The sequence below is a fragment of the Neovison vison genome, chromosome 12, assembly GCF_020171115.1.
Source record: "Neovison vison isolate M4711 chromosome 12, ASM_NN_V1, whole genome shotgun sequence".
Lineage (NCBI taxonomy): Eukaryota > Metazoa > Chordata > Mammalia > Carnivora > Mustelidae > Neogale > Neogale vison.
The window spans coordinates 126380556-126401791 of record NC_058102.1 but is presented as its reverse complement, the minus strand read 5'-3'; the positions used below and the strand labels follow the sequence as shown (position 1 = coordinate 126401791).

General features: G+C 35.0%; 1 protein-coding gene across 1 annotated transcript in view; it reads right to left on the bottom strand.

Moving 5' to 3' along the window:
• The window catches only part of MALRD1 (MAM and LDL receptor class A domain containing 1), an 838152-nt gene that overhangs the window by 763958 nt on the left and 52958 nt on the right, over positions 1 to 21236 (bottom strand). The window contains exon 3 of the mRNA XM_044228594.1: positions 11745 to 11954. Coding sequence (XP_044084529.1) covers positions 11745 to 11940 — 196 coding nt within the window. The 5' untranslated portion in view covers positions 11941 to 11954. The remainder of the gene's footprint in view (positions 1 to 11744; positions 11955 to 21236) is intronic.

Below are 21236 nucleotides of genomic sequence, written 5' to 3'. Positions count from 1 at the left end.
CAACATTTTTACTTATTACCTTAATAATAGTCACTCTGACAGGTGTGAGATGGTATCCCATTGTTGTTTTGATTTGCATTTCCCTGATGATTAGTGATGCCAGGCATCTTTCCATGTACCCATTGTCCAAATGCATGTCTTTGGGAAAATGTTCATTCAGAACCTCTGCCCATTTCTTAATTGAAATGTTTCTTTGTTTTTTGATATTGTGTTGTATGAGTTCTTCAAATATTTTGAACGTTAACCCCTGCCAGATATATCATTTGTGAATATCTTCTCCCATTCAGTTAGTTGTTCTTTCATTATGTTGATGGTTTCCTTCACAGTGCAAGTTTTTTCATTTGATGTAGTTTTATTTATTTATTTTTACTTTTGTTGTCCCTGTCTAAGGAGACAGAGCCAAAATATATATCTATATTTATAAGACATGTCAAAGAGTTTTCTGCCCATGTTTTCTTCTAGGAGTTTTCTGGTTTCAGATCTTACATTTAGCCTTTAATCCATTTTGGTTCATTTTTATATATGGTATACAAAAGTGGTCCATTTTCATTCTTTTGCACATAGCAACCCGATTTTTCCAACACCATCTATTGAAAAAACTATCTTTTCCTCATTGTAAAGACTTGCCTTCTTTGTCATATGCTAATCGACCATATAAGTGTGCATTTAATTTTGGACCCTCTATTCTGTTCCATTGATTTATGTGTCTGTTTTTGTGTCTGTACCAAACTGCTGTGGTTATAATAGCTTTGTAGTATAGTTTGAAATCTGGAAGCTGTGATACCACAGAACTTGTTCTGTGAAAAATGCCATGGTATTTTTATAAGGATTGCACTGGGTCTGTAAATCACTTTGGGTAGTATGGACATTTTAACAATGTTAATTCTTCTAATCCATGAACATAATATATCTTTTTATTTACTTGAGTCACCTTCAGTTTCTTCATCAGTGTTTTATACTATATTTTCAGAGCAGGTCTCCCACCACTTTTGTTAAAGTTATTCCTAGGTATTTTATTCTTTTTGATGCAATTGCAAACTGGACTATTTTCTTAATTTCTCTTTCTGATAGTTTTTTATAAGTTTGTAGAAACACAACAGATTTCTGTGTATTAATTTTGTATTCTAAAACTTTACTGAATTCATGCAGTAGTTCTAAATGGTGGAGTCTTTACAATTTTCTAAATACAACATCATGTCATCTGCAAGCAGTGACTTAGATGCTATTATTATCTGCAACTTAGATGCTATTATTTCTTTTTCTTGCCTCATTGCCATGGCCAGTAATTCCAGCACTACTTTGAACAAAAGTAGCAAGACTGTCTTAGAGGAAAAGCTTTCCTGATTTTAGAAGGAAAGTTTTCAATTTTTTCCCCCATGGAGTATGATGTTAGCTGGGGGGGAGGGTTTCATATATGGCCTTTATTATGTTGATGCACATTCCCTCTATAACCATTTTGTTAAGAGGGTTTTTTTTTTTATCATAAATGGATGCTGAATTCTGTCAAGTGCTTTTTCTGTATCTATTGAGGTGTTTCCTAAGTATTTTATTTTGTTTGATGATACTGTAAATGGAATTTTTTTTAAAGTTTCCTTTCCAGATTGTTCTTTGCTAGTGTACAGAAACACAACTGATTTTTGGGTGTTGATTTTGTATCCTGCCACCTTGCTTAATTTTTTTATTTGTTCTAACGGGATTTTTGGAAAGAATCTTTACAGTTGTCTACATCAAGATCATATTTGCTGTGAACAGATGATTTCACTTGTTCATTTCCAGTCTGAATACTTTTCTTCCCTAAATGCTCTGGCTGGGACTTTCAGTACTATGTTGATAGAAATGAAAGATGGCATCTTTGTCTCGTCCCAGATCTTAGAGGAAAAGCTTTCAGTCTTTCACCAGGCAATATGATGTCATGTGTGGGTTTTCATATATAGCCTTTATTGTGCTGAGGTAATTTCCCTCTAGTCCAAATTTCTTAAGTGGTTTTAGCTCCTTCCCTTTTTGAGGAAAGCTATTTATTACATAGCCACAATATTTTACATACCATTCATTTTACCATTTAGAGAATGACTTCCTTCATGTAGATAACATATAAAAACATATTCACAAAAAATTATCTTTGCTCTCATTTAATGTAAAAAGTAATGGTCAGTTCCTACAAAGGATGAGATGAATTTAAAATATTCCAATTAAATAAAAGTAAAATTTAATTACACTCAAATTTCAATGAAAGACTGCTATTATTTGGCCTGGCAAGTTAAAATATTAATTAATCTTTACAAGGAAATATTTATCTTTCACACTGAATTAATTTTAATATTTTCATTCAGACAGAAACAGGAAAAACCCTAACTCACAAAGTTATGTGATAGCAAATAGAATTAGCACTCTATGGCTCACACCAGAATTATCCAATATTATTTTCAATGGATTCTTGTCATACAGTCACCTTTATTCTCAGGTCATTGAGACTGTCTCTGGCATTGAGACTGTCAATTGAGTCATTGATGGCATCTAAGTCAATGAGAAAAGGATTTCCAAACCATGTTTTAACTATAACATTGTTTCATGATTAGTAACCTTCAAAGAAGTTCAGAGGAGTGCTTGTGTCTGGTGATTTCTGTAGAAACACTGCAAGGAATAGCATTAACTTTAGTCTGCAGCAGTATTCACTCAAGTAATAAATGTTGCATAGCTGTTTACATATAATTTTCCATTCCAGAGTAGCAGATTAGCCAAAATATCTTAGGGCTTTTCAGTAGTTTCTATAATGGTGAATACAGGGACTCTACCAGAAAGTTATATATTCTTTTTTTTTTTTAAAGATTTTATTTATTTATTTGACAGAGAGAGACCACAAGTAGGCAGAGAGGCAGGCAGAGAGAGAGAGAGGAGGAAGCAGGCTCCCCGCCGAGCAGAGAGCCCGACGCGGGACTTGATCCCAGGACCCCGAGACCATGACCCGAGCCGAAGGCAGCGGCCCAACCCACTGAGCCACCCAGGCGCCCCAGAAAGTTATATATTCTTGCATGAAGAAAGTTTGCATCACAGAAACTAATTCAGGCACAAATAAATTCCTCTCATATTTTTTTCTTCCCTAAATAGGTTTTCAATTTCTTTCAAAATAAGTAAAATTTTTCTTCCAAATCCTATCAAGCATCTCAAGACTTATTCACTGGAAATCACAATTTTTTCTGGGTTGTAAAGAACATCATATTATATTATTTCCACTTTTTTTTATGGAAACTTATTTAATAGCTGTGATTCAAGGTTCTTGCCTTCATATATTTGGTAACTTTGACCAAACAATGCAAGTCTTCTCTCAAGATTCCTAGCCAAGCCTTTAGGGTCAACCTGCGCACATAGAAATGGCGTTTATTGACAAACAGAAAAGATGACAAGAATTGCAGGAGTTCTAGCCATGTTTATATGCTGGCTTCAGAAGATACTTTGCTTGTGGAAGAAACAGTTTGCCATTTGATGTCACCAGGTGACTTTGAAACTTTTTAAGGAAACTTGTATTCTGAATGTCCTTCTTGGATGATGTCAATGCACGCTTGATCAGTAAAACAAGAACAGACTACATGGCAAGACTGAGTAGTTGCACCAAATCCCACGATGAAAGAAAATAGTGCAGTTGACAGATCCAGCCTAGTAAACTAGTCTGTCTAACATTTTTTGACTGTGTGCCATCAGTCTTCTAGAATATGGGATGAATGAGGTAAATTCCCTGTCCTCAAAAGTGAATATTTTGCTTTTCCATGACTTCCTTCAGAATATTAATGAAACTATTGGCAGCTCTGGTAGGATAGGACCCATAAAGGCAAACACTGAAGACTTTGAGAATTTTAGGTGTTTTGTACAGGACTTATGAATCTAGAATCTAAAACCCTCTTTGTTTATTTTAAGGACTGCAATTCAAGAATGAGGACCTTTTGAAACCACATCCGAATATTTTATCCAACCACCCCAAAATGGTGATTTCTCTGGGCTTACCTAGAAATCCAGACCCAAATTCCAACTTTCAGAATTAAGATAATTCTTTTTTCTTTAGTTTTTTTTTTTTTTTAAGTATAGTTGACATACAACATTACGTTAGTTTCAGGTGTACAATGTAATGATTTAACATATACATCACGCTTCACTCCCAAGTGTATCTACCATCTGTCACCATACAATGCTGTTACAGTATCATTGATTATAGTCCCTGTGCTGTCCTTTCATTCCCATGACCTATCATTCCATAACTGGAATGCTGTAATCTTCTACCACTTTTCTTATTTATTTATTTATTTATTTATTTATTTATTTTAATTTAAATTTGATTGGCCGACATATAGTACATCATTAGTTTCAGATGTAGAGTTCGATAATTCATCAGTTACGTACAACATCCAGTGCTCATCACATCGCATGCCCTTCTTCATGCCCATCATCCAATGGGCAGATAATTCTTCATAATCTCACTGTTTGCAGCCCCCAGTGGAGCCCACAGTGGAGCTGTGACTGTATGTTCTGGTGAACTCTGCAGTTATGCCTGTGATATCCAGGCAGAAGGAATACAAAAATCAGTAAACTAGAATATATAAAATAACAGTTGCAATGTAACAAAAGCATTGTAAATAAGACAAAAGAGGAACAATACTTTCAATGTATTTGACAAATAGTTCTCTTCCAGGTAAATATATCAAACAAAAAATACATTCTTTCATAGAAATATGGGCAAAAGTCCTGAAAAGGCAACTCACAAAACTTACAGAAAGGGAACCACAAGTGACAAAGTGTTCCAACTTCACTGTCAATCATATGTCACAGTTGAGTTTTGAGAAAAAGTTAAAAGGCAAATAAGAGAACAGGAGTTCTGTTTAGCATCACATGGCCTACATGTATAAAATGACTTTGTTTTCATTTCTACAATAAGCACAGTAGAGGAGCTAATAGAATAAAATGCCATTTTATTCTGATTTTAAAAACAACAGATGTTATTTGGGAAAAGTTGAAATATAAATATGCACAAAAAAGAAAAGTCACTTGTAGTTCTAACACCTACACATTATTCTATCTAGTATTTTATATGCAATGCCATACTCTATTTTTAAGTATATGTACTGATCAGTTATCATAATTTTTCTTTTGACAATATATCATGAGCTTTCCCCCACTTTTAAGCAGCACCAAAAATTATGACAGATGGCTGCACAGATGTCCATAGTATAGATGCATCATAATTTATTTAAGCATTAACCGAATATTATAAAATGATATTTTTCCAATTTCCACCATCTTAAATAATGTTGTGATGAGACTTTTAGCATGCACTCTTTCTAAATGTTTTCCTAGAATAAAATCTTAAAAGTGAAATTACTAGTCAAAGTGCATGATCACTTTTTTAAATCTTTATTCAAACTTCAAAGATACTACCAAAAATGCAAGAGTTTATTAATACCACAGTCTACAGTATATAAAAAATGTTCATTTTTCATACCCTTCACACCATGGACATTCTCTTTTGTAATTTATGTGTATTTAATTTTTTAAATTATTGAGAGCTTTTGGGTTTTGACTATGATATACGACTGACGGTGAAGTTGATTATTTCATCACATGTGATTTTTCCCTTTCTATAAGTTTTGTGAATTATCTTTTCAGGACTTTTACCCATATTTCTATGAGAGAATGCATCTTTTATTTGATATATTTACCTGGAAGAGAACTATTTGTCAAATACGTTGAAAGCACTGTTCCTCTTTCATTTTTATTTACAATGTTTTTGATACACTGAAACTGTTATTTTATATTCTAATTCACTGATTTTTGTACATTCTTCCTTTCATGTAATGCATAAAACAGCCCTTACTCATCCAAATATTTACCCAATATCAATATTCAAAAATATATATTTGAGGATTTATTACACCTCAAAGCAAAATTCTTCCTGACTTCAAAACATATCATCAAGAATAATAAAGACTATGGCTTTATCTTCTACATTTAACATTTACCTTATGGAAATTTTGGTGTGTGGAGTAAATAAGAAATTTATTCCATAAAATTGCCTCATCTTCATTGGTTGCAAATAAAAACACAGTTAGTGTTGTATGTGGTTAGAATTAAGGGTACCAGGGTGCACCTGGGTGGCTAAGTCAATTAAGTGTCTGCCTTTGGCTTAGGTCATGATCTCCAGTTCCTGGGACTAAGTCCCATATTGGGCTCTTTGCTCACTGGGGAGTCTGCTTCTCCCCACTTCCCGCTTCTGTGACCACTCTTTCTCGCTCCCTCTCAAATAAATAGAATCTTAAAAAAAAAAAAAAAAAAGTATTAAGGGTTCCAGAATCAGACAGAACTGGTTGTGAACTCCAGTTCCTCCACTAAATAACTCTGTGTCCTTTGGCATTTTTATTTACTTAATCTGAGCCTCTTTTTTTTTTTTTCTTAAGATTCTTTATTTATTTGATAGTGAACCTCTTTTTACCAAGCTGTAAATTGGGAACAATAATATTTCTTACTATTTTGATGTTTGGTAAAGATTAAATGAGATACTCTATGGAAATTTCTCAACAATGCTTGTCCTATAGGAAGTACTATGAACTGACTTCGAATGCCACCATTATTTTTTAATATATTATAGATATTGTGTTATATTTCTTAATATTTTTTATATGTAGAAATATTATTATTTTTAGTGATCAGATGCTTTTCTAATTTTGAACTTTAACAATGTTACAGTAGTTTACATGATACCCATTATAAACCTACTAATAAAAGTTATTCCCCATTATTAATCATTTTCTTCCCCACTGTTCTATTCTAGTTATTCTCACACATTTCCCTGAATGAACTTACAAATCACTTTTATCAGATTTCCAGATAAATTCCAAAATTTATCCTGTATAGAATTTAACGAGATTGATTTCATGAACGTGAAAAATATACATATTTACGCTACTGAAGCACACCATTAAGAAATAGTCTTGTCAGGGCGCCTGGGTGGCTCAGTGGGTTAAGCCTCTGCCTTCGGCTCAGGTCATGATCTCAGGGTCCTGGGATTGAGCCCTACATCGGGCTCTCTGCTCAGCAGGGAGCCTGCTTCCCCCTCTCTCTCTGCCTGCCTCTCTGCCTACTTGTGATCTCTCTCTGTCAAATAAATAAATAAAATCTTAAAAAAAAAAAAGAAATAGTCTTGTCATGAGTCTTTCTTCCATACATCAGTAATTTTTTATAATTTTTCTTCAGCTAGGCTCTATATATTTATTATTAGATTTTTCTAAATTTTATTGTGCTATGGACTGCATCCCTTCAAAATTGTGCTATGGACTGCATCCCTTCAAAATTCATATGTCAAATCTGTAATCCCCAGTGTTAGGATATTTGGAGGTGGGGCCTTTGGGAAATTCTCTCTTTCTCTCCCTCTGTCCCTCAACTCCCCTTTTCTGCGCAAGTGTATGCTCTCTCTCTCTGAAATAAATAAATAAAACTTAAAAAAAAAAAAAACAGGGCGCCTGGGTGGCTCAGTGGGTTAAGCCGCTGCCTTCGGCTCAGGTCATGATCTCGGGGTCCTGGGATCAAGGCCCGCATCGGGCTCTCTGCTCAGCGGGGAGCCTGCTTCCTCCTCCTTCTCTCTCTGCCTGCCTCTCTGCCTATTTGTAATCTCTCTCTGTCAAATAAATAAATAAAATCTTTAAAAAAAAAAAACAAAACAAAACAACAACAAAAAAAAACCCAACAGCTATCTGCAAACCAGGAGAAGGGCCCTCATCAAATACCAAATCTGCCAGTACTCTGATCCTAGACTTCTCGCCCTCCAGAACTATGAGAATTAAATGTTCTTTTTGTTTAGGTCACCCAGTTTATGGTATTTGTTATAATAGCCCAAACTAATACACTTTGCTTAGAATTTTTAGTTGTTTCATGAAAATATATGTCAAACATTTTGCATACATTATAGTAGTAAGATAAACATTGTACATGAAATCTCACATTTCATTCATTAATTCTTTAACTTCATACTTAAATGAACTACTTTTTTGTCTTATTTTATTTATTTATTTGACAGAGAGAGAGATTATAAGTAGGGAGAGAGGCAGGCAGGGGTGGGGTGGGGGGGAAGCAGGCTCCCTGCTGAGCAGAGAGCCCGATGCAGGGCTCAATCCCAGGATCCTGAGATCATGACCTGAGCTGAAGGCAGAGGCTTAACCCACTGAGCCACCCAGGCATCCCTTAAATGAACTACTTTTTAAAAGTAGTTGACATGTCATCCTATTAAAGAAATAACATTTGTACTTAAACATCACCTGATTAAACACTGTCATCTCTCAAATTTTGAGACTGTACCTCTAAGGTAATTTTTACATTTTTTACATATAAATTTAGATTTTATGAAGCAAAAACCTTTTGAATAAATTTCTTCTTCCTAAATCCAAAAAGTTTGCAAAAGAAATTAGGTAAAACCCCAACTCTTATGATGTATTCCTTCAAATCAAAGTATATAAATAGATTCCTATCTCCTTGTAAAAACACTAGACCAAATGGAAACTTCTTAAGTGTGACAGGTAGATAGGAGAGAAAAATGTCAATTTAACGGAATATATTTTTTCATTTGAGTCATGAGTTAGCTCTAAAAGTGAATGCATGTAACAGTTAATTTTAATACTGACTTCAGGTATGCAAAAGTAATTATCTAAGAATATTTATTTTCCCGCGACACATCAACAGTGAGGATCCATTTCATGAGATATAGCTCAACACTTATCAATAGCAGTATAATCTTCTGGTTGACTTGACTTTGAATGGTTGCAATATAAGCAAGGCTCCTTTCTTTATTGTTAAGTAAAAATATAACAGTCAAGACTTTGTATATCAAATAATTTTGAGAAATTGCTAGGAGAGAAGTTAGATTCTCTCTGTATTTGACATAAGGGTTCTGACATTAAAATAAACAAATATAGGGGCACCTGGGTGGCTCAGTGGGTTAAGCCGCTGCCTTCGGCTCAGGTCATGATCTCAGAGTCCTGGGTTCGAGCCCCGCATCGGGCTCTCTGCTCAGCGGGGAGCCTGCTTCCTCCTCTCTCTCTGCCTGCCTCTCTGCCTGCTTGTGATCTCCGTCTGTCAAATAAATAAAATCTTTAAAAAAAATAAAATAAAATAAAATAAACAAATATAAATCAAAGAGAATGATGGGCAATGAGGATCAGCATGGAAGCAATGTAATGTTTAGAACATGATTTTTTAAAAAGATATCCAGGACTATAACATTTATTTCCCTGTCTCAGGATATGAGTAAATTATATTGGAGAGGGGTTCTTGTCAACACAAGAACCAAACAGTTGTGATACCTAAAAAATTATTTTCCTTAATCATTATATATTAAATGCTCAACCTTGTATATAAGTAGAATTTATTTCATTGTGAAGACTGTCTTTTTAAAACTCTCATCTTTAAAAAAAATCTGAGGGGCACCTGGGTGGCGCAGTGGGTTAAAGCCTCTGCCTTCAGCTCAGGTCATGATCCCAGGGTCCTGGGATGGAGCCCCGCATCGGGCTCTCTGCTCAGCAGAGAGCCTGTTTCCTCGTCTCTCTCTCTGTCTGCCTCTCTGCCTACTTGTGATCTCTGTCAAATGAATAAATAAAATCTTAAAAAAATCTGAGTTAAAACAAAAGATTCAAGTATTCTGAAAAGGAGGTCCATCATGTAAAATAAGAAAATTCTCAAAAACCTATTAATAGAATCAGTTGCATCTGAAATTCAACTACAACTAGGCCAATTTCATTACAAAAAGTCAACATAGTAATCTATTTCTTTAAAGGTCACACCATTTGGATGCTAAAAAGAGACACAGGTTGTTTTTTTTTTTTCAAAAAGGGACTATTTTAACATCATTAAAAAGTTAACTTTTTTTTAAAGAAGTCTCCTCTATAAGTTTGAGCGTCACAAATTTTAATGAGAAAAATCGCTTGCCATCATTATTCCTCCCCAATATTTCCCCCCTCCTGTGGTGTACAAAAGCAACTCACACTTCATAGTGATTCTCAGTTTTTATCGACAAGGTTATAGTCCAATTTTAAATAAAATACCAAAGTGGAAAGTTCTCAGGAACGAAAATGAGAAGTGAAAAAGTCAAAAGGTGATCTCCTAATGTAACATTTAAAGTGAAATCTGTTTATTCGACAGATCTGTTCCTTCGTTGCTCTCCACGGCCGCGAGTTATTAGAATTTCTCATGCGGCCCAGACCTTTTGCACTCGGCAGCCTTCCCCTTCTTTCACATTAACCTTTTCCCTGAAGCAGGACCATGCACGTTATCGCAGCAAGTGTGCGAAAGGAAGCTTCACAGAGATTAGTAAGGGAAGGGACTTTGCACTTCTTGTTAAACCAGCCAAGTGGTTCCTCTTTGCTGCTCACCAAAGAACAGGAAAGGATTTCCCAGACAGACGAGAGAAAGGGCAGCACACCCACATTCAGCCTCTCTGGGCAAATTGGACAAATATAAATGAACCCTTGTCTTCGGTGGCATTTTGTATTTAACAGTTACTAACGGCATGATTGCTGTCCCAAACTATGAGAAACAAATCAATAGCTTGTTTTCTTCTGCAGAGAAGAGATTTTTCGCTATTCACTGTTCTTGTTCTACTCCAACGACAACTGACTACGTAAGTAGAAGTCCAACAATAGCAAAACTGAATATATAGAAACTAAGCAACAATAGCAAAAATGAAGATATGGAAACCTAGCAACAACAGCAAAACTGAACATGTAGAAACTGATTTTAGTAGAAGAAAATGAAAAATTCCATAAACATGAATTAATATAGCATCTGAATAAAAACCAGAAAATATGTTTAAGGTGCTCTAAACTACTAGAATTAGTGCCTCCCAATAACTGAACCAGCAGTTACTATGAACCAACAATGAACTCTCTTAATTGTATGAAAATGTCGTCTGTGAAAGGTGATCGCCCTCATTGCACTAGTGAAATGCAGTGTTCCTTCAGGATGTCGGATTGCAAGAGAAACGATAGAAACACACTTGTCTTTATCCATATCTTGCCTTGGTGAACAGTTTCCTTTTTCATATGATACCAGTTAGCAATGGAGCATTTTCCTGCTGCTGAAAGTCAATTTATCTCACTTTACAACCTTTTGTAATGAGATAGAGGGTCAAGATCACACAAATGGTACATAGTTTATGCAGGATCCAAATCTAGGTCCTGCCCTCTCCTAAGCTGTTTCCAGCACCCCAGAATCAAAGGATTCAAGCCCATGCTGTACTCTGTGTGCAGTTAGTACCAACTCATTGGGAGGTAGTGTCCTATAAGCAAAAATCAAATCTACTCATGCAACCTAAAAGTCGTTTCAAACATTTCCATCTTGAAGCCAGATTTAGGCTCATCATGTCCATCACAGCATTTTAAAGCTTCAGTCATGAGCTTCTTTTGAATTTTGTTTCTCAGATACATTAAAAGCTACATGACTGCATATCACTTCCTTTTTTATAATCAGTTAAAACTAGTTTAGAATACATTCCCTTCAGTTAGAAGCTTAGCAATGTGATCTAGTTTCATGAGAGGAATTTTGGCCTATGACCCCACCTCCTTATTGAAAAGTATATTTTAGTTTCCGATTTACACTAAAGGCATATCAATGAAACTAGGGCCAAGTACCTCATCAAATCTCCCTGGGCTGCCCGTCGGCCCCTGGTTTGAAGGAGTCCAGGGAATCGAAACTGGGCAAAGGAGAAGAAAGGCACTTACACTGCTGTTCATCACTCTTGTCCCCACACTGATCCGTGAAGTCACACACGTTGTCAGGAGGCAAGGACAATCCATTGCCACACTGAAAAGCTTCTGTTCCTTGCTGAACCCATGTGGAGATGAAAACACAAGCAATCCAAAGGAAACAAAATTCTTCATTCCTTGGGAATGCTAACATTTTGGCCAAGAAGAGCATCACTTGATAGGTCTCTGGAAGATCAGGAGGTTATAATAGGTGAAGCCATAATTAGAAACATCCTTTCTCTTTTCTCTACTCTTTCTTTTCCAGGATTGTCTCTTAGGATCGGATACTCTTGCAACTATAACAAATGACTCCCAGAGTAATTCATTTACTCTTTCAGAGGAGTGACTTTAGGAAATATTTAACTTGAGCAACTGCATCATTTCTGTATCTAGCTAGATGTGGATATTTATGGCCCTGTGCATACCATATTTAAACAATGTAAGCCTTTATGATCATGGTATCTCCTGAAATAAAATTTTAAGAAACAAAGGGCAGGTACATAAATGGGGCAGTGGGCCAGGGGAAGACCACAGTAAAGTACTAAGTAATGTTATAGCAATGTTCTGTATTAATTCCTGTGCTCACATAATCACTTTCATGTAATTTAGAACACCATTGTGGTGGCTAAATCTTATTCAAATATTCCAGGCCCAATTATTAGAATTTCTCTGTGAGCTCAAAATGTGTAGCTTTAGCTATCGAATAGAAACCTTGTATTGCTTGTTTAGATAAATTGTGTATCACAGGCTTTTTAAAGACTTTATTTCAGAGAGAGAGAGAGAGCAGGAGTGGGAGATGGTGGCAGGGGAGGAATTTGGATAAGCAGACTATCTGCTCAGCAGGAAGCCTGTCATGGGCTCAATCCCAGGATCCTGGGATCATGATCTGAGCCAAAGGGAGACAATTAACTGACTGAGCCACCCCGGTACCCAAGAACTACAGTATTTTAAAAGTTGAAGTGATACTGGAGGTCATTGTTTTACAAATCACATTACTTGGGCCCAAAGAAGTTAAGGGTATTTATGAGAAAATACAGCAATGTGGTATTGGGAACTAGAATTCAAATTTCCTATTACTGCTGAGGGCAGTGTTCTCTCTTCTATAGCACACCGATCCTCTTGTCAATTCATCTTAATTTGTTTCTACAACTGAAACATAATTTCAGAATGCATATTCAAAATGAATAGTATACTGAAGTTTAGGACACACTGATGTATTCATAATAAAATTCTATGAAGCTGCATAATCACAGAAATTATATGAAGTTGAATATTCAAAATATTCTTTTATGTGTGATTTCTTAAAGGCATATCAAAGTTCTTTTTCAACTACCTTCTTTTCATTTCTGCAATGTAACAGCAAGAAACAAGACACCCCATGAGACTATACGAAGCAATTGGGGAAGGCAGAGTGAAAAACAGGACCATAGATCAGGGATAGGAATGCCTCCGAACATTTCATAAAAACATTAGGAAAGTAATAATTTCCCCATATTCTAGAAAAAAGACTATATACATATAAAATATATATAATAATATGTAATAATATAAATATTATATATAATTATATATATATAAAAACCTATATATATATGGGTTTAAAGTATGGGCATTTAGCAACTTTTGTATCAACATGGATGGGACTGGAGGAGGTTATGCTGACTGAAATAAGTCAAGCAGAGAGAGTCAATTATCAAATGGTTTCACTTATTTGTGGAGCATAAGGAATAACATGGAGGACATTAGGAGATGAAGAGGAGAAGTGAGCTGGGGGAAATCGGAGGGGGAGATGAACCATGAAAGACTGTGGACTCTGAGGGTTTTGGAAGGGAGGGGGTGGGGGTCGGGTGAGCCTGGTGGTGGGTATTAAGGAGGGCACGTATTGCATGGAGCACTAAGTGTGGTGCATAAACAATGAATCTTGGAACACTGAAAAAAAAATAAAATTACCAAAAAATATAAATAATCAAACAAACAAATAAATAAATAAATAAAGTATGGGCATTCAGGATCCCGGGAGGAAAATCTATAATTTTGCCCAGTCATTGAGCCCTTCACATAATCTGGCTTTTCATTGCTCTGTGCTTTACTCCAATTTCAAAAATATTTCTTCTTGTTAATTCTATTTTATAAATGAATATTAATCAATACCTAACCTACTTCTCTTCTGTATATGTCTTTTAAATGTTGATTATCCTCATAGTTGCATGTTAATCCTTCTCTCTGCTCAGATTATACTTTTTTTTCCCCCTAGGCTTTTTCTTCTCTCTCATGATTCTGAGCATTATCTATATCTTGCCCCAAAGCCATATCTGAAGTCCTGATAGGCTATGTTCCTCAAATCAATACTGCAAGTCCTCTTTCTGAGCACGCATGCACGCGCACACACACACACACACACACACACACACACAGCCCACACATATGGATACCCTAAATCTCCAAAACTAAACTCTCCTACCCTTCCTGCACCCACCCAACCAGTTCATGTTTCAATGAAGGCCACTTTCTTCCATCCCACACCGGGAAACTAGACAATGTTCTTGGACTGCTCTCACCCCCTGTCCTAGCAATCATCCAGTCTTCCATATTCTGTATTTCAGTCAAAGACACCAATTCTCATCTCAGCAACACCCCAAACCAGATTTTGCGGCTACCCACACTCATTTCCCATCCTTCAGTCTGTCATCATTTTAAAGCACAAGTGTCTTCCTCTGTAAGTTCCTCTGAAATTAGTAGAACTGTCATATTCCTTAGCATGACTTACAAACACAGCTTTCCAGGTTCATTGTTACGCCCTCCCTCACGCTATTACTGAATTACTGGGCGGGCAGTTTTCTGAACACGCCATCTTTTGACCTGAGATCTGAAATCTCTTCCCCACTCCAATTACCAGTAAGGAAATGAACACTAATTTTTCAACTTCAGGGACTTTCTGTTCCCAGTCATCTTCGTACCTAGGGCTCTGGAATGGTCATTGTTTACTTCAGTGGTGCCTCCACTGGTCTGTAAGAATAAAGGAGGATGGTGACTTTTTCACTGTTGTATTCTCAGTTGCTAGTACAGTTCCTGGCAGATAATAGTTACTCAATAATAATTGCTAACTGAATGGAATTAATGAGATATTTACAATCATTTTGAATTTTGCGAAGCACATATAAATAAATGCAATAAAGATGTGAAATTTTGAAATTCCACTATATGAAAGATATATAATTCTTGTGTTTAATGTTGCTTTTCCATTTCCCAAGGGGAGAGAGAGGTACAGGCCTGCGATTATGGAAGGAGGGAAGGAAAGTAGGAAGGAAGGAAGAGAGGGAGGGCGGGAAGGAGGGAGAAGGGGAGGAAAGAAGGGAGAGAGTCAAAAATAAAGAGAGGAATAAAGAAGAAGGAGGAGAAAGAAGACAAGCAGGGAAGAGGGAAGGGAAGCAACAATGCAAAGAGACGTGCAGACCCTGAAACATTTCTTTTATATCCTGATTCTGAATTCAGGTTCCATAACATTCTATATGTTCACTGTTTTCCATTAAGAAAAAAAATTACATATTTTGTTGCTGTCATAGCTGTTTAGTGCCCCCATTTCAGCTGGGAAACTCCTTTATTAACTGTTACTGCCTACTAAAAATAACATTACCGTATACTGTTTCAAGTGGTATTCATCATTTAGACTAGAAATGAACTGAAATCACAGAAAGTAAATCAATATAATCCAGTAGCAGAATATTTTATAAGGCAAATCCATATTTTGTTGCCAAAAAACAAAATTATTTTCAACTGATAATTTCTTTGTCATTTTTATCTCTGCATGCACCAAAAGGGACAAGGATTAAATAGATAATGATAGCAACTAGGGTTCTCTTTAGGGTTTTCTGAGGAAGAAAAAGATGCCTTGTAGATCCCAATGTTCTAACACTGTGCTAGGTTTTTCATATTGTCTCATTATGTCCAAAACACCATCTTGTGCTATTCTCCACTTTTGCTTTAAAAATCTTTACTCAGTTGCCCAAGATCCCATGAGTATTAAATGATGGATCTTAGATATGACCCAAGATAGAAAAAAAAAAACACAATTTTAATTGAATTATATTGCCAATAATTTTCATGAGGCATTTAAAAATCTCTGAGACTTCCAAACAGCAAAATATTCAAAAGTGACAGAACAAATTCATCTTCAAGTAGACACACTGTTTTATCTTTCTTTTTTAAAGACCGAACACTATTTATGTTAGACACTGGGAATAGGGTCTGGAAGATAGGAGAGATACAGTGAAGAATAAGACAGTGTCCAGGTTTGAAAGAATGTATAACTTGAGAAAGGAGATATAAGACATTTACAAAAAATGTACACATGCTGCTTCTAGTTTGGCAAAAACAGTGGGCTTTTATTGTCTATAAAAATATATAAGTCCCAACTTTCAAACTATAAAAATGTTAGATGTGTTAAGAAGTGGAACATAAAATGCTTTTAAATATATAGCTGAATCCCAAGGCAGCAAAATGTAAAGCAAATCCCAAGAATTGAAAGGGAGGTGGGAGAAAGTGAAGCCAACATAACAGACAGCTTATTACTGAATGACCATCCTGAGAAATATTTTAAGAACTAGTCCAAGGCCCCAGTGGTTTGAGTGCCCAAATCTTGATATCAGCTCAGGTCTTATCTCATGGTTGTGTGTTCAAGCCCCACATTGGGCTCTATACTGGACACGGAGCCTATTGGAACAAAACCAAAACCAAAACAAACAAAAAACAATTCCAGAATTAATTAAAAAAAAAGATGCAAGAATGTGAGGAGAGACTGAAGCTATAATGCAGACAAAAGCAACCCAGATTCTTAGTCTTGAAAGTGGAACTGAGAAAGGTAATAAAAGAACTTAGATCTGTATAAGATAAGGAATTAGAGCTGACCTCTTGGGGTGCCTGGGTGGCTCAGTGGGTTAAAGTCTCTGCCTGCGGGGGGGTGGGAGGTTGGGGTACCAGGTGGTGGGTATTATAGAGGGCACAGCTTGCATGGAGCACTGGGTGTGGTGAAAAAATAATGAATACTGTTTTTCTGAAAATAAATAAATTGGGAAAAAAAAAAAAGTCTCTGCCTTCGGCTTGGGTCATGATCCCAGGGTCCTGAGATCCAGCCCTATGTCGGCCTCTCTGCTCAGCGGGGAGCCTGCTTCCCTTCCTCTCTCTGTCTGCCTCTCTGTCTACTTGTAATCCCTGTCTGTCAAATAAATAAATAAAATCTTAAAAAAAAAAAAAGAACTGACTTCTTTGCATAAAGCCAGAGGAAGACTTTGTTAAGAAAAAAAATTCCTGGCACCTTCATAAGGCCATATCAGAATTCCCATAGATTATGATAATCAAAATAAGGACTCACAGCGATAAATTAACTGGCAAATGACAAACACATCTCAATGATTCAGAGCTAGCACAAATAATCAAATGAAATAGGGCACATATAGATACCCAGGGATTTCACACATTTAGCATTATGTGATAATGAATATAAAAAATTTATGTATCAAATATATAAAAGATTAAATTTTTAAAATAAGCACAAAGAAGAAGAGTCCAGGCATGGTTTTGTAAAAGTGACCATGAAAACATAACCATTCAAAATGAAAACAATGTAGGTGGTATAAATAGGAAAAAAAAGTGCATACAGAATTCAATGAATTGGAGGATATTTAAGAGAAAATACATAAAATTCAATAAAGAGATGTATAAAAATATGGAAAAAATATAGTTTAAGAACCTGGAAGATAAATGATAGGGTCCAATGCATGACTGAGTGAACCATATAGGGGAGATAAAAAATAGTGAGAGGCAGTACTTGAAATGAAAATTTTTCAGAAATGAAAAAGTCATGAACTCTAAGAATCAGTGTGCAGGGTAAATTAAAAATATAATAAGCTAGATACTTTGTAATTAAGCTGAAGAATTCCAAAGAGAAGTGAAGTTCTTCAAATCAATTAGAGAGACAAAACATATCTATAAAGGCATATTATTCAAATTAGCATTAACTTTTCAACAGCAACAATATAAGCAAATAAGATAGTGGCCTACGCTGCAAATGTAAGATAATGAAATAATGTTTTCATAGTGATAAAAAAAAAAACCCACAGTGAACTTAGATTTAATGGTGACCTGAATGAGTATTCAGAGTAGGGGATAAGATAATTTTGAAATGGTTTAAAAAATGAGGGAGTTTGGTTTTGACAGACCCTAAGTAATAGATATATTCTAAATTCTGCACCCAACAAGAATACATGGAAATAAAATATTAGTTCATAAAACTAATTTCAATATATTTCAAAGACTTGGTATCACCCAGATGACTTTCTCTGCTGGCAATGACCTTCAGTGGAAATCACAAAACAGAAAAGAAATTTATTTTTTAAGTGAAACTTTTATACATATATATAATTAATTTATTAATTATATATAATTTATATTTTATATATAATTAATAAAGTACATTTTGTGTATAATCAATATATTAATTATATTTCTTAATTAATGTGTTAACTAATTAATAATCTAATATATTATTGCTATGTTAATAAGTAATATATTATTAATTTATTGATATATTAATTAATGTGTTAATTACATATAGTATTATATATAATATATATTCATATATATTCATTCATTCAGGTTGCCATTAAGTCTAAGTTCGTTGTATTATTATATGTAATATATATAATACATAATATATTATATATAATTAATATATTAATTATACATAAAATATGTATATAAAATATATATAAAGTATTTAAAAATATATATTTTATATATATAAAATATATTTTATATTATATTTATATATTAAATTTATATATTAAAATATATTTTATATATAAATATATAACATATATTTATGTATAATTAATAAAATATATAATATATAATTAATAAAAATATTTTGTGTATAATTAATATATTAATTATATATAACTACATATAAAATAGATTTTTATATATTATAAAATATATATAAATATATAATTTATAATAATTTATAATTTATAATATATAAAAATCTATTTTATGTATAATTCATATATTAATTATATATATCATGTATATTATATATAATATATTATATATATTTTATGTATAATTCATACATTAATTATATGTAAAATATATATTGCCATTTCGTTTATAATTAATTATCTATAATTATATATTAATTATTAATTATATATTAAATACATATTAATATATAATTAATATATTAATTATATGTGAAATATATATAGCCATATCATTTATGGCTATATTGCATATATCATTGCCATATTATACATTTATATATACATATAAATGATAAATGATATGGCATTGTTAACAGATGCCCTGGAAGTGTGAGCCATCTGCTTGTGACATTTATCAGAGACCTCAGGCCCTACTCAGTTCTGGTCTGGTATACACTGCTTCCACTGATGACCGAATGCTGTTGCTTAGCACTCTCAAATTACATCACATTCAACTTATTTCAAGCAGCTCAAGTTGCAGGGTCATTATTTCATGGTCAGGAATTTAGTCTTAAATGATGCCCAGTAGCTATTTCTCAAGGGGAAAAAATACCTACTTGTTGGCTTTACTCTAAAATGATCCAGACCTATAAATGTGATTCTCTGACAGAGTTGGACATACTCTTATCAAGCAGACTAAATGTCCACAGATCCTTGGGCTGAAGCCTTAACAAACTCAAGAACAGGGCCTCATATTAGATACCAGACAGCTTTAGGCTTTGCTTCTGAGGCTTTCTTCGGAAACTCCAATAAGCCAACCAGGTTTTCTGTATTTTCCTTAGAGGCTTAAGATGCAAGACAAGGCAAATTTTCTCTCACTTGGAGAGTTATCTTTTTTTATTCCAAATAACTTCATGAATGCATTCAAAGTCTGTATTCCCATGGGGTTTATTACCCAACCTCTGCCATAGATGAACTTCTCCAAAGTATTGTAAAAATCTGCTAACCTGTGGTTACCAAATTCTGTCAGATTATTGCCATGTCTGTAGTGAGTGAGCAAGATGTCCTACACAATAGTAAGACAATCCAGGCATCTATAGACCATACATGATCCAGTGCGAGTGAGTTGATTGTGATCTGAAGCACACAATGAAGGTATATGTTGTCCTCTTGACAGAAAACAATATATTTCTAGAGTTCTCTGCTTATTGGAATAGAAAATACAAATACAGCTTGCCTGGGGCGGGGTAGGGAGATGATGTTGGTTATGGACATTGGGGAAGGTATGTGCTATAGTGAGTGCTGTGAAGTGTGTAAATGTGATGATTCACAAACCTGTGCCCTTAGGACTAATAATACATCATATGTTAATAAAAAATTTAAAAAAATTTTAAAAAGAAAATACAAATACATTTCCACATACAGAGTTAGAGAGAGGCTTTGCTGACTTGCTCAGTAAAGAAACTATAACTGGAAGAGCTCTGCCATCAGCATCCTAAACTGGTTATACTTTCAATAAAAAACCATTATTTCCCAAGACTCGTCCACTCTCACAAAGGACAAAAAGGCAAGTCAAGTTAATTGACAGGAATTGGTGCCCATGGTGGCACCCATCTCCGCAATTCCCCCAGAGATGGGGTTTCCCTTTGTTTAGTCTTACCTATGAAGAATGAGCAGGCCTGGCTAATATCCTTCAAAAGCCAGACTTTCAATGTTGGGCCTTGGCTGGCATCTGGGATTACCAGTTCCCACCCTGCTGACTGATTAAGAGTAGCTCACTATACCTAAGTGGTTTGTGCAAACAAAAATCTAGTTTATGCTGCACACCTGCTTTCTTTCCACGAGTCTAGAATTTTAATATCTGCCAGGCAGAAATAATCTACATGACTAACCACCGATAAAAAATCCAAGGCACTGAGTATCTTAGGCTCTCCCCTGGTTGTCACAAATCTTTGCTGAGTTAAGTGTGTCCTGCATGACTCCACCAAGAGAAGACTCTGGAAGTGTGCCCCTGGTTTCCCCTAGACATTGCCGCATGCACCTTTTCCCATTATTGATCTTGCTCTGTCTCCTTTCACTGTAATAAATCTTTGCCATGAGCACAACTACATGCTGAGTCTTGTGAGTCCCCCTGGCAAATCACTGAACCTGGGGATAGTTTTGAGGGCATCCTGACACCCTCCCATAATGGAACTCATTTAATGGATCAAGAATCAGTGTGAAGATACTTCCAAATACTGAGTACATCTATGCCAATTAGCCATTCACCAGTAGAACAGCAACCACAGAATGGTTTTGTAGAATCTGTGAGCCACTGAGAGGTGGACTTGGACCTACATTCCATTCATCACCTAAACTTCATATATCCCACCTCTGACCAATAAAATCATGGTGATTTTCCTAATATCCAGGGATTAATATCAGCATAGAACCAGCATCTGAGTATTTCCCATTTTTCCAGTGAACCATTACCATTAAACCACATAGGCAC